This window comes from Myotis lucifugus, unplaced genomic scaffold (assembly GCF_000147115.1).
Source record: "Myotis lucifugus unplaced genomic scaffold, Myoluc2.0 scaffold_169, whole genome shotgun sequence".
In the NCBI taxonomy this organism is placed as follows: domain Eukaryota; kingdom Metazoa; phylum Chordata; class Mammalia; order Chiroptera; family Vespertilionidae; genus Myotis; species Myotis lucifugus.
The window spans coordinates 2,351,738-2,363,346 of NW_005871217.1; the positions used below are offsets into that span (position 1 = coordinate 2,351,738).

The 11,609-nt window shown below is 40.2% G+C and overlaps 1 protein-coding gene across 1 annotated transcript in view; it reads left to right on the forward strand.

Moving 5' to 3' along the window:
* Positions 1-2,886: 2,886 nt before the first annotated feature.
* CLIC2 (chloride intracellular channel 2) overlaps positions 2,887-11,609 on the forward strand; it is a 20,743-nt gene continuing 12,020 nt past the window's right edge. Inside the window, exon 1 of the mRNA XM_006096171.3 lies at positions 2,887-3,206. Within this exon, the coding sequence (XP_006096233.1) occupies positions 3,150-3,206 (57 nt within the window). The 5' untranslated portion in view covers positions 2,887-3,149. The remainder of the gene's footprint in view (positions 3,207-11,609) is intronic.

Consider the following 11,609-nt stretch of genomic DNA (forward strand, 5'->3'; position numbering starts at 1 on the left):
GCTCTCCAGCTCCATCCATGCCATTGCAAATTGTAAGAGTTCCTTCTTTTTTACAGCAGCATAGTATTCCATTGTGTAGCTGTACCACAGTTTTCTAATCCATTCATCTACTGATGGGCATTTAGGCTGTTTCCAGATCTTAGCTATGGGGAATTGTGCTGCTACGAACATAGGGGTGCATATATCTTTTCTAATTGGTGTTTCTAGTTTCTTGGGATATATTCCTAGAAGTGGGATCACTGGGTCAAGTGGGAGTTCCATTTTTAGTTTTTTGAGGAAACTCCACACTGTTCTCCACAGTGGCTGCACCAGTCTGCATTCCCACCAGTAGTGCATGAGGTTTCCTTTTTCTCCACATCCTCACCAGCACTTGTCATTTGTTGATTTGTTGATGATAGCCATTCTGACAGGTGTGAGATGGTAGGAGGTCATGGTTTGATTCCCGGTCAGGGCACATGCCCGGGTTGTGGGTTGGATCCCCAGTGTGGGGGAGCGCAGGAGGCAGCCGATCAATGATTCTCTCTCATCATTGATATTTCTGTCTTTCTTTCCCTCTCCCTTCCTTTCTGAAATCAATAAAAAATATATATTTTTAAAGAAAATATCATGATGAGTAAAAGAAGCAAGTCACAAAAGACCACATACTGTATGATTGCATTTGTATAACATGTTCAGAATAGGCAAATCCATAGGCACAGAAAGCAGATTAATGGTTGCTAGGGGCTGGGGGTGGTAAAAGGGATTAAGTGCAAATGGGTAAGAGAGAGATGTCACTGAGGTGATGGAAATGTCTGAAACTGGACTGTGGTCATGGTTGTACCACTCAACAAATTTACTAAAAATCCTTAAAGGTGTACACTTAAAATGATTCAATTTTATGTTGTGTAAATTATATCTCCAAATGAGATTTTTTAAATACCCTGAAAAGCAGAGTAAAAAGATTCAGAAGCAGCCAAGTGTCCATCAGTAGATGAATGAATAAAACAGCTGTGGTTCATTTACACAATGGAATACTACTCGGCCTTAAAAAGGTTGAAAATTTTACCCTTTGGATGGATCTGGAAAATATTATGCTAAGTGAAATAAGCCAGTCAGAGAAAGACAAGTATCATATGATTTCACTCATATGTGGAATTTAATGAACAAACTGAACTAAGAAACAAAATAGAGACTGACTCATAGATAGAGAGCAGGCAGACAGCTCTAGCGGGAGGGAGTGTTGGGGGGGTAGAGGGATTGAGCAAAAGAAGAGAAAGAATTTATGGTGTGGTGACTGTCAGGGGAGGGGTCTGAAAGTGGAAGAGGTATATGGGGGGATAAATGGTGATGAGAAAAATAAAATAAAATAAAGAAAAAATAGTTCATCACTTTGACAGTTTATTAGGCATCATACAGAGCTCCTTGGGCTGTTGTATGTTGTTGGTGCTGCTGCTGCTGTGGTGATCGTGGGAGTGGTGCTTTTCCCGTGAGGACTGAGGGCCTAGCAATGATTTGGATCTCCTAAAATAAATTTTTTTAAAATCACCAAAAAAGAATGATTCTGGCTTGAAATCTGGAGTAGCAGTGGCAGGCAAACAGAAGTGGGTGGGATTTAAAAATACCCAGGAGGCAGCAGTGACAAGAGTTTGCACTGATCGGGTTCAGGGAATGGGGAAGAGTGAGGATGCCTCCCACTCAGCATGCTTCAAGTTGAATTCCTGTTGTCCTCCCGAACTCACTGTCCCCTGTGCTGCCAATCGCAGCGAGTGGATCAGCATCCTGGCACAAAGCAAGCATTTATTGATTGACTTTGGAATAAAAGAATGAATGAACAGAGTACAAATATGACCAAAGCATCCCCCAGGTCCTGCCAAACAGCCAGTCCTAGACTCACCCTCAAGGATGACTCAGCAGACGTCTACCACCATTTCCCTCTCATGTATCAGCCGTTTGGGAAACCATCGGGTCCCGTGCCCTGAAGGACACCCACCGCATCTCAGCCACTCCTGACATAGCACCTGCCGGTGTGCACAGACGGGGTTTTGTCAAGAGCCCCTTCTTCTGTAAATTCTCACATGAGGTCAATGGCAGGTGCATGTACAGCCTGTATGAGCAGGGGAAATATTTCGTGTTGTAGAAAGAGGGTCACGAAGGTGTCCAACTGGTGGGGATCTATGTTCACTTTGGCTCTCATCAGAAAGAGACTCTTTCTACCAAAAAGGTGCATTAATCCAGTAGCACCACCACCACCCCCCTTCCTGGCAGGCAGAAAACACAGCTGCTAGAAGCACTGCAGTGGCTGAGTGATGTTTGGATATTTTACTGCTGTTCCCAGGGTTGCCAAGCAGAGATACACAACTGCTTGTGGTTCCTAACACAGATGCCAAAGCAAGGAAGTGATCCGTCCCAGTCCACCCTTCCCAGATAAAGAAGGAGGTGGGACATTCAGAAGATGTCCCCCAGACTCAACCTCCCCAGCAAACATTCCCTGGGTTAGAAGAGAGAAGTGAAATTTGCAACCCAGAAGGGAAATCTCACAGTGGAAGCAGTAGAATCGGGGGTGGGGGCATTTGATGAAGTACACTTTTATAAGCCCCTTTTAGTCAGTATTGTTAGATAAACATCCTTTTCCATGATAAAACCCAAGTCACTTCTGGTCCTTTTCCTGGAAGAGCATTCTGTTGCTGTCAGGTTACAGGAACAGTAATAAGAGGCCATATTCTGGGCATAGAGCCCAGGACTCAAAGGGAGGCTCGAGAGAACATCTGGTGTACTTGATATATACAAGCCAGAACTGCATGTGTGTGTTTGTGTGTGTTTGTTTCTCCTCTGCTGACTCATGGCGTTGAAACATCGGTGGAAACACCCTCATCTTGCTAGCTAGCCAGTTTAAACACACCCCTTTGGCTCCTCCTTGATTCAAATGATAGGTCAAGAGGAAGAAGGAAAACAAATTCAAGAGGTGCTCTCAAGCATCTAGAATTCTCGGCCTCCCACCTCTTGAGAAGAAAATTTGGCCCCAGCTCTGACTCAGTCCATTAAAAACTGGACTGTTCTCTTAAAGCACCAACTGTATTTGAGCCTTTGGGTGAAACTGGAAGAAAGAAGTTCACAAGTGCTGTGGGCTGTGCAGGAGTCAGGGGCTGCCAACTAGCAGTGAAAACAGAAAGATGGCAGGCCTGAGGCCCAACATTCAAGCAGATCCTGAGATTGAGCTTTTCGTGAAGGTAAGTTTTCTAGCTATAATAACAGAATATTTTTTTTCTTGACCCTGGGCCTCAGCTTCATCTTAAAAGGGCATCATTTGAGCTAGAGATAGGAAAGAATTCTGTAATTGTATTTCTATTCTGAGTCCCAGAAGGATGCCTGGGTGTGTGGTTGTTCTTAGATAACAACAGGAAAACATCTCACCTGGAAAAGGCACGGAGACATAGTGGAAGGAACACTAGACTGCTTGGTAGTCAGAGCAACTAAATTGTATTCTGAGTAGTTTCCTCTGTAACCTTGGCCAAACCCCTTCCTCCCTCTCCACTCTCCCATCTACGCCATGCAGGAGGCTGACAAAATGATCCGTAAGAGTTTTCCAGCTCTCACACTCTGTGTTTTATGCGATAGGTTTTAGAAGGCCTGAATGGGGGGAGAAGAGGTGCAAGAATAGCCGGAGAGCCCCATTCCCACACATGGCCCAGACAGAGCTTTCTAAAATGCTCCCGCAATGGACAAACATCACAGCAGGCTCACATGAACACTATAGGAGAATAAAGCCAAGGGTCTGTGTGCCTGTTATGTGAGAAGGAGGCATTTCAGAATGCTATGCTACCTTTATGTTCTGCCTTGGTGGTGCTTTTTTTTTGCCTTAACTTTTCAGAAAAGCCCTTTGGAAAACCCCTAAAGCAGGAGAAAGGAACATGTGTTTCTAAATTAACTCATCAAGAGAAAAAGAGAAATAATTGTGCGTGGGTTATTCCAAGTAGAAATTACATAATTTCCTAAATCCTTGCTTATATTAACTATTTGTTCTCTATACTTTCATTGACTATTGGAGGTATTCAGGATGCTAATGGTAACAACAAACTCTTATATCATGCTTGATGCTTTTTAACAACTTACATATATTGTCTCATTTAGTGCTACCAAAAACTTAGGAGCTATAGTATTAGTAGTGATAGTAGATCAGTAATAATAGTGGTAACAGTACTCATCATTGTAGTAATAGTGTGACCACTTCTAGATAAGTAAGCTTAGGTAATAAAGTATAAGTAACTTACCTCTAAAACTATATAGCCCCTTGATGGCATACAAAGACATAAAATAACGTATGCTTACCAAATGTTAGCTTAAACTTCAGTTAGCCAAAGTAATATTTTTCCAATCATTTTAAAATTTTTAACAACTGGTTACATATATACACCAAAGACATAATCAACCTTCCTTTTCAAAATTGTGGCAGAGAAACCCTTGAATTCTTGCATTGCAAAGCAATCCAAATAAATGATTGCTGGACCATGGAGCATAAGAACTACTTGTCCTATCTCTGGATTCTAGCAAAACATGTGACTGCTCAGAAATGATATAAATAAGCCTTAATTTTCTAACTGGCCTTTCACATCTACCAATTCCAAACCAGAGGTAATGTCTTTTCAAAGGATAACAAAAGTGCTTCTTTTATCTAAACAGTTCATTCAATCTAATCACACCATAAACAGCGGTTGCCATTGATCTGTGTGTTTATCTTCATAGTTTGCCCATATTTGGTTGGTAATCTGGACAGGAGAAGTTAGGAAAGCATATTTTGGAGGAACAAATGTTGAGTTAAATAATAACTTTCAGGTTAAAATAACTAAGCACTTATTTACTATATGGCAGGCACTGTGCTAAGTGGTTTATTAGTAACCATATTTTATGGATACAGAAATTAAAGCAAAGAGAAACTAACTTCATGCAAAGTCACATGGCCAGTGAATGACAGGATTCCAATTCCTTAGCATAGCTATATCTGTGGACAACAGTGCGGTGATTACGGGATGAAGGAGGTTGAGGGGAGGTGGTAGAGGGCATAAAGGGGATAAAAGGTAATGGGTACATTTAAATTTAATTTTAAAAATAAAATAGCTATGTCTAATCTTATTTGATTGTTTTCAATTTGGCAAGTTTTTCAAAAAATTTTCCAGAATTTCATCAGATGGAATCCTTTAGGTGTACGCTTATCTAATGACACTGATACAGATAAAAGGTTTCCTGGAAGAATCTTGAGTATCATCTGGTCCAGGTTTTTGTTTTGCTTTGCTTGAAGATGTGATCCTCAGATATCTAGAAGTTTAATAGAAGATGGTGGAAGGGGACACAGAAATTGAGAGGGATGAAAAATATTGATGAGTAACTTTTAAAAGCACTGCTCTTCACCAGTGGTATCTCATTTATAGATAATGAGGTATCGTTCTAAAGATTAAATGAGTCTGTGATTTCCCCAGATACCTCTGGTTGTAGCTTAAGAACCCTACCACCACTTCTTCCCCAGGCCCTGATGAGATTCCTGTAAGAGATTAAGCACTTCCCTATCATAATTAAGAATTTATATCACATCACCTATGTGTTCCATATAGTCAATGAAACATTGCCTTGCAGCTCTGTATGATTTGGGCAAGATTTATATCCAGGTACTAAAAACAAAAGATTTTCTAACACATTTTATTTTATCTAACTGCGACATTTATCTTACTGGTTTGTTGTTCATTGTTAAATGAAGTTTTTGTGTTTTCTACCCAACAGTCTAAAATTAACTTTTAGTAGGTCTGTACAGAACATGATAGCATCTAACATTTGGCCAAAATTCTGTATGTAATGTTGTCTAAAACATGTTGTCTATGTGGGAAAGAAGAAAGAGATGATACTCTACTCTGAATGTTCAGACCATTTTCAAACTCTCTTAGAACTAACATAACAACCAATTAATTTTTTAAAATCCAACAAAACTATTAGATCAGAGAAAGCTGCATTAAAGAATATAAGTTCTGGAGTAGATAGTCCTGGATTTGCTACATGAAAAGAGTACATATGTCACCCAGCTGGTGTGGCTCAGTAGTTGAGTGTTGACCTATGAACCAGAAGGTCAGGGTACATGCCCAGATTGCGGGCTCGATCCCCAGTGTGGGGAGTGCAGGAGGCAGCTGATAAATAATTCTCTCTCATCATTGATGTTTCTATCCCTCTCTCCCTCGCTCTAAAATCAATAAAAACATATTTTTATAAAAAAAGAATACATATGTCATCAACTCTTGTCTAAATGAGGGTACTTAAGCAAGTCAGCTTCTCTGAGTTTCAATTTCCTCATCTGTAAAACATGAGTAACAACAGAACCTACCACACAGGATCATCTTCAATGTGAGGATTAAATAAAACAGAGGAGTTGTTAACATAGTTAACACTTAATAAATGTCAGGTATTGTGGCTATTATTATTTTTTATGTTTAGAAACTTAGATCACAAAGACAAAGAGAAATAAGTTGTTTCAGTAAATGACCATGTCCTGGCTTTGCCAGCTAACAACACTTAAGAGGTAGATAATTCATCAATCAGGCTAGGAAATTTACATCCTAAAATTTTATGTGATGGCACTTTAAATCAGCATATTATAAACAAGAAAAAAACTACAGTTTTCCTGTAAAACTTTGCTGCATTCCCCCCCCCTTCACTGTTTTTGCCTTTCCTTTTGCCAAAGGCGGTCCACCCTTCCTGCTGTATCTATTATCAGAGGCCATTTTTCTTCCTGCTTCCCACCCCTAATCATGTTTCCACTCACTAACACTAGTTGTGACTGCATCCTCAGTCTGACTTCTGTTACAAAAGAAATCAGCTGCCAAGGTTGGTGGCTATTTCCCATACCTCTTCGTGACATCACAAAGAGCAACAATAAACATGATTTTCTGTGTCGCACCCACTGCCAGGGAAAGGAAAATTTACCTAAAAACTAGAATTATGCTCATGGCTTCTCAGACCTTAATAGTACTAGTAGAAATGACAGATCAGAGCTGCTGTAAGATGAAGTCGCTTTTATTTCCTTCTACAGACTGAGGCAAAAGAGGAAATATAGATTCAAGAGATGAAGAGAGGCTGATGGGTTGGGCTTGGAAAGCTAGCGTTGGACATAGTAAGCATCAAATAAACATTGAATGAATGAATGACATAATAGCCATGGAAAATGTGAGAACTGCACTTATTTGGAGATATTTATAGGTAAAAACTGACAAGAATTAGTAGATATTCAGAGTGAAACAAAAGGATTATTACCGAGTTTCTAGTTTGGTCTCCTGGGTGGATAATGTCTTGTCTGCTCAGGCCGCCATAACAAAATACCATAAACTGGGTGGCTACAACAGCAGACATTTATTTCTCACAGTTATAGAGGCTGTATGTCCCAGATCCAGATGCCAGCATGGTTGGTTTCTGGTGAGAACTCTTTTCCTGGCTTATAGGTGGCTGCCTTCTTGAATTGGAGGGGAGAGAGAGAGAGAGAGAGAGAGAGAGAGAGAGAGAGAGAGAGAGAGTTTTGGTCTCTTCTTATTCAGGCATAATACCAACATAAGAACCATCCTCAATAGATACAGAGGCAGAGCAGCATCGAACAGACTGTCAAACTACAGCGGGAAGGCTGGGAAGGGGTGGGGGGGTGAAAGATCAACCGAAGGACTTGTATGCATGCATATAAGCATAACCAATGGACATAAGACACTGGGGGGTAGGGGAGGCCGGGGGAATGTCAGGGGGGGGGGGAGGAGACATATGTAATACTCTTTGTAATACTTTAAGCAATAAAACAAAATTAAAAAAATTAAAAAAAGAACCATCCTCATGCCCTCATGTAAACCTAATTACTTCCCAAAGACCTCACCTCCAAATACGATCACATAGAATGTTAGAGTTTCAACATATGAATGGGGGGGGGGGAGGCGGACACAATTCAGTCCATACCAAATGATAGTGACTTTCACTGGATTAGGAGCCTTAAAGAAAAAGTAGGTCAGTGTATGGAGTAAAGAACAGGGAAAGAATTTAGTTTGGGACATTGTTTATTTTATTTTTTGAATATAATTTTATTGATTTCAGAGAAGAAGAGAGAGATAAAAACATCATTGATGAGAGAGAATCATTGGTCAGCTGCCTCCTACACATCCCCCACTGGGGATTGAGCTTGCAACCGGGGCATGTGACCTGACCAGGAATCGAACCATGACCTCCTGGTTCATAGGTCAACACTCACCACTGAGCTATGGCAAGTTTGCTGGCCAGGCAAGATTGAGGTGTCTAAAACCTGGATCTCCCATGAGGACACTACATCAGCTATAATCCTCTCAAGAAAGTGGCTGCCTTTTCTTCCTCATTCCTCTAGCCACTGTGCCTGGAGATGGGATGGGTGTCCTTTAGGTATCCTTGCTCCTCATTCCTGTTTTCAGACCATTCTGCCACCTCCATCCAGAGAAATACCTAGGTTGAGTCTCAGAAAATCAAACTACACCACTCATTACCCCTCCTTGTTATAGTAGTCATCAAACCCCTGGTCATTATCCCTTATTTCTCGAAGATTTTAGCTCCTGGATCATTGTCACTCTCTTCAACACTATTCCTAATTCTTGGTGACTTTAATATCTACACAGATAACCCTTCCAATACTATGGTCTCTCAGATCCTTGACTTCCTCCCCTCCAGTGATCTCATTCTTCACCATCTCTCAGGCACCTCCTTCCATGTCCATACCCTTACCTTTGTCATTGCAATGTCTGCAAACCCGTCATAATTATTTATTTGAGGGGTTTTTCCCTCTTTTTGAACATCTCTATTTTAATACATTTTATTGAGGTATAATTTGCATAAAATAGAAACTGTCATTTGACCCAGAAATCTTACTTCTGGGAATATATCCTAGGAATCCTGAAACAGCAACCAGAAAGAATATATGCACCCCTATGTTCATAGCAGCACAACTTACCAATAGCTAAGATCTGGAAACAGCCCAAGTGCCCATCAGTAGATTAGTGGGTAAAAAAGTTGTGGTACATCTGCACAATGGAATACTATGCAGATGGAAAAAGGATCTCTTATCTTTTGCAACACCATGGAAGGGCCTAGAAATTATTATGCTAAGTGAAATAACCCAGTCAGAGAAAGACAAATATCACATGATCTCACTTACATGTGGAATCTAATGAACAAAATAAACTGACAAAAAAAAATAAGACCATCAACGTGGAAGCTTGGAACAGACTGACAGATCTCAGAAGGAAGGTGGGAGGGAGGGTTGGATGAGATAAATCAAAAAAACTTATATGTATATATGCACAGCCCATGGGCACAGACAATAGACAGGGGAAGGCCTGAGGGGGAAGGCCTGTGGAGGGGGGTTTAGGGGGGAAAATGGGGAACATCTGTAATACTCTCAACAGTAAAATAAATTTTTTCAAGAGAAAAAAATGCACCCATTTTAAGTGCATCCAATGACTTTTGACAAATGTATACACACATGTAGCCACCACCCCAATCAAAATATAGACTACTAGAGGCCCGGTGCACAAAATTTGTGCATGGGTAGGGTCCCTGGGCCTGGCAAGTGATCGGGGCCCATCTGTGGGGCGACTGGCAGGGTGATCGGGGGCCCCACTGGCACCCGCCTTGGCTGGCCTGGGGCCTGTGGGCTGGGGGCAGCTTCTGCATTGAGCGCCTGCCTCCTGGTGGTCGGTGTGCATCATAGTGACCAGTCTTCCACCGTTCAGTTGATTTACATATTAGGCTTTTATTATATAAGATTTCCATCACCTCATAACGTCCCCTTATGTCTCTTGGCAGTCAATCAATGCAGTCAATCTTCCTCACTCTATCCCACTACTCCCCTGCTAGGCAATCACTAATCTGCTTTCTGTCAGGATAGATTGATCTGCATTTTCTAAAAATTTCTATAAATTGAATCATGCAGTATGTACTCTTTTTGTTGTCTGGCTTCTTTCGCTCAGCATAATTATTTTGAGATTTGCCCATATTGTGTGCAACCATAGCTCATTTGTCTCATGGTTAAAGTATTCCCTTGTATGGGTGTACTACTAGTATATTTGTTTATCCATCAAGGACATCTGAGTTGTTTCCAGTTTTTGGCTATTGTGAATAAATTTGCTATAAACATGCGTGTACACATCTTTCTAGGGCAGTGGTTCTCAACCTTCCTAATGCCGCGACCCTTTAATACAGTTCCTCATGTTGTGGCGACCCCCAACCATAAAATTATTTTCATTGCTACTTCATAACTGTAATTTGCTACTGTTATGAATCGTCATGTAAATATCTGACATGCAGGATGTATTTTCATTGTTACAAATTGAACATAATTAAAGCATAGTGATTAATCACAAAAACAATATGTAATTACCTATGTGTTTTCCGATGGTCTTAGGCGACCCCTGTGAAAGGGTCGTTCGACCCCCAAAGGGGTCGCGACCCACAGGTTGAGAACTGCTGTTCTAGGGTTATATGCTTTCATTTCTAACCTAGGATTGGAATTGCTGGATCATACGGTAGATAACAATTTTAACCTTGGTAAACTCTTTCTAAAGCAGTTGGACTATTTTACACTCCCAATAACATTGTGTCAGTTCCAGTTGCTCCACATTCCAGCCAATACTTGGTATGGCCAGTCTTTTTAATTTCAGCTATTCTAATGTGTGTGTACTGGCAATCCATCGTGGGTTTCGTTTGCATTTTCCCGATGACTAATGATGCTGAACATCTTTTCATGCCCGTATTTACTATCTGTATAGCTTCTATAAAGTGTTTAAAAAATAAAATGCCACTTCCTCAGAAAACGCCTCCCTGACAAACCCCATATAAACTATATTTCTCTCTTACACATTCTCATAACATGCATGTCCTTCCTTCAAAGACTTTTCAAAGGCTTTATCTCAGTTTAAAACAGTGTGAATTTGGGGGACTATTTTTTATTTTAATATCTGTTTTTGCATATATAATGTCTATTCTATGTTAAAAACATAATTATTTCTTCAGTAAATATTTATTGGGAGAACGAATGAATGAATGAAAAATAGAGTCCACAGATAAACTCAAGTGTATATAAAATTTCAAAGCTGAAAGTGTGTTGTTTTTAATCAGTGGGAGAAGGATGGGGTTTATTATTATTATTATATATTTCAGGTGTACAGCATAATGGTTAGACAATTATACAACTTACAAAGTGGGTTTTTTTATAAATATATTTTTATTGATTTCAGAGAGAAAGGGAGAGAGAGATAGAAACGTCAATGATGAAATAGAACACACACCGGACGCTCCCACACTAGGGATAAGCATGTTGCTCTGACCGAGAGTTTAAGCCATGACTTCTGGTTCATAAGTTGACACTCAACCACTGAGCCACACCACTGGGCAATGAAGTGGTTTTAACAACTGGTGTTAAGACAACTATTAATTATTTGTAAAAATAATAAAGCTGGAGTCCCTCTACACTTCTTATACCAAAATAAGTTCCAAATAGATTAAACAAATGCAAATATTAAACCACAAAGTTACTAGAAAAAAAACACAAGAGAACATCTTTATTTAAAAAAATAACAAAGTAAATTTTGTAATTTTGA